This window comes from Solanum stenotomum, chromosome 6, assembly GCF_019186545.1.
Source record: "Solanum stenotomum isolate F172 chromosome 6, ASM1918654v1, whole genome shotgun sequence".
NCBI lineage: Eukaryota > Viridiplantae > Streptophyta > Magnoliopsida > Solanales > Solanaceae > Solanum > Solanum stenotomum.
The window spans coordinates 62,422,850-62,424,208 of record NC_064287.1 but is presented as its reverse complement, the minus strand read 5'-3'; the positions used below and the strand labels follow the sequence as shown (position 1 = coordinate 62,424,208).

General features: G+C 38.0%; 1 protein-coding gene across 1 annotated transcript; it reads left to right on the top strand.

Annotated features, from left to right (window-relative positions):
* The first annotated feature begins 266 nt into the window (after positions 1–266).
* On the top strand, positions 267–1,282 carry LOC125868516 (ethylene-responsive transcription factor 1-like). Its single transcript, XM_049549145.1, has one exon. It carries the CDS (start codon positions 379–381, stop codon positions 1,081–1,083), a length of 705 nt encoding a protein of 234 aa, XP_049405102.1. The 5' UTR covers positions 267–378; the 3' UTR covers positions 1,084–1,282.
* The last annotated feature ends 77 nt before the right edge of the window (positions 1,283–1,359 follow it).

Genomic DNA, 1,359 nt, shown 5'->3' with positions numbered 1-1,359 from the left:
TTAAATCGCAAATATAAATATTATAAATAATCTTTAAAAAAAAAACTATAATGTGGATTGTGATGATGGGTTGAGATTCCTCTTTTTTCCATCTGATGTTTTGAATTCGAATTTTATGCATAAAAAATTCCGTTAAAATGCATCGTCTTTCTTAATGAGTTTAATAATGTACAAATTCAAATTAGTGAAATTTTTTTAATATGGATATCAAAAATCGAATAAAAAATAATACATGACAACATCATAGGTCCTTTTTAGATGCATGAATCTCATTCCTCCTCACTTCCCTATATATATTTCCTCCCTCATTCTTCTCCAATCCAAATTGAACACCAAAAACCTCATAAATCACTAGAAAAAACTAAAATTCAAAGCAAAATGGATCAACAGTTACTACCAACGAACTTCCCGGTAGATTTTCCGGTGTATCGCCGGAATTCAAGTTTCAGTCGTCTAATCCCCTGTTTAACTGAAACATGGGGAGATTTACCATTAAAAGTCGACGATTCCGAAGATATGGTAATTTACGGTCTATTAAAGGACGCTCTTAGCGTCGGATGGTCGCCGTTTAATTTCACCGCCGGCGAAGTAAAATCGGAGCCGAGAGAAGAAATTGAGTCGGTGCCTGAATTTGTACCTTCTCCGGCGGAGACCACCGCAGCTCGGGCGACTGAAATACCGAAGGGAAGACATTATAGAGGCGTTAGACAGCGGCCGTGGGGGAAATTTGCGGCGGAGATTCGAGATCCGGCGAAGAACGGAGCTAGGGTTTGGCTTGGAACGTATGAAACAGCTGAAGAAGCTGCTATTGCTTATGATAAAGCTGCTTATAGAATGAGAGGATCAAAAGCACATTTGAATTTCCCGCACCGGATCGGTTTGAATGAACCGGAACCGGTTCGAGTTACGGCGAAAAGACGAGCATCGCCTGAACCGGCAAGCTCGTCGGAAAACGGTTCAATGAAACGGAGAAGAAAAGCCGTTCGGAAATGTGACGGAGAAGTGGAGAGTAGATCAAGTGTTATGCAAGTTGGATGTCAAATCGAACAATTGACAGGTGTCCATCAACTATTGGTCAGTTAAATAGCCGGCACTTTTCCGAACGCGAAATACTTTGTGCATATTTTTTCCGAACCCTTAAATAAATTCGAAATACTCTATGCATCGGACTATGATAGTGGAGAAGAATCGAAAGTCCAATGAACAAAATTATCGTCATAGGGTTAAATTCGACGTTGTAAAAAGTTTGATTTTCATTAATATTATCTTTGATCTTTGATAATTATTTGAAAGCAATATTAATCTTACGTATCAACTGAAACTTTATTCATTTGAGTAATATTTATTGTTATAACAAAT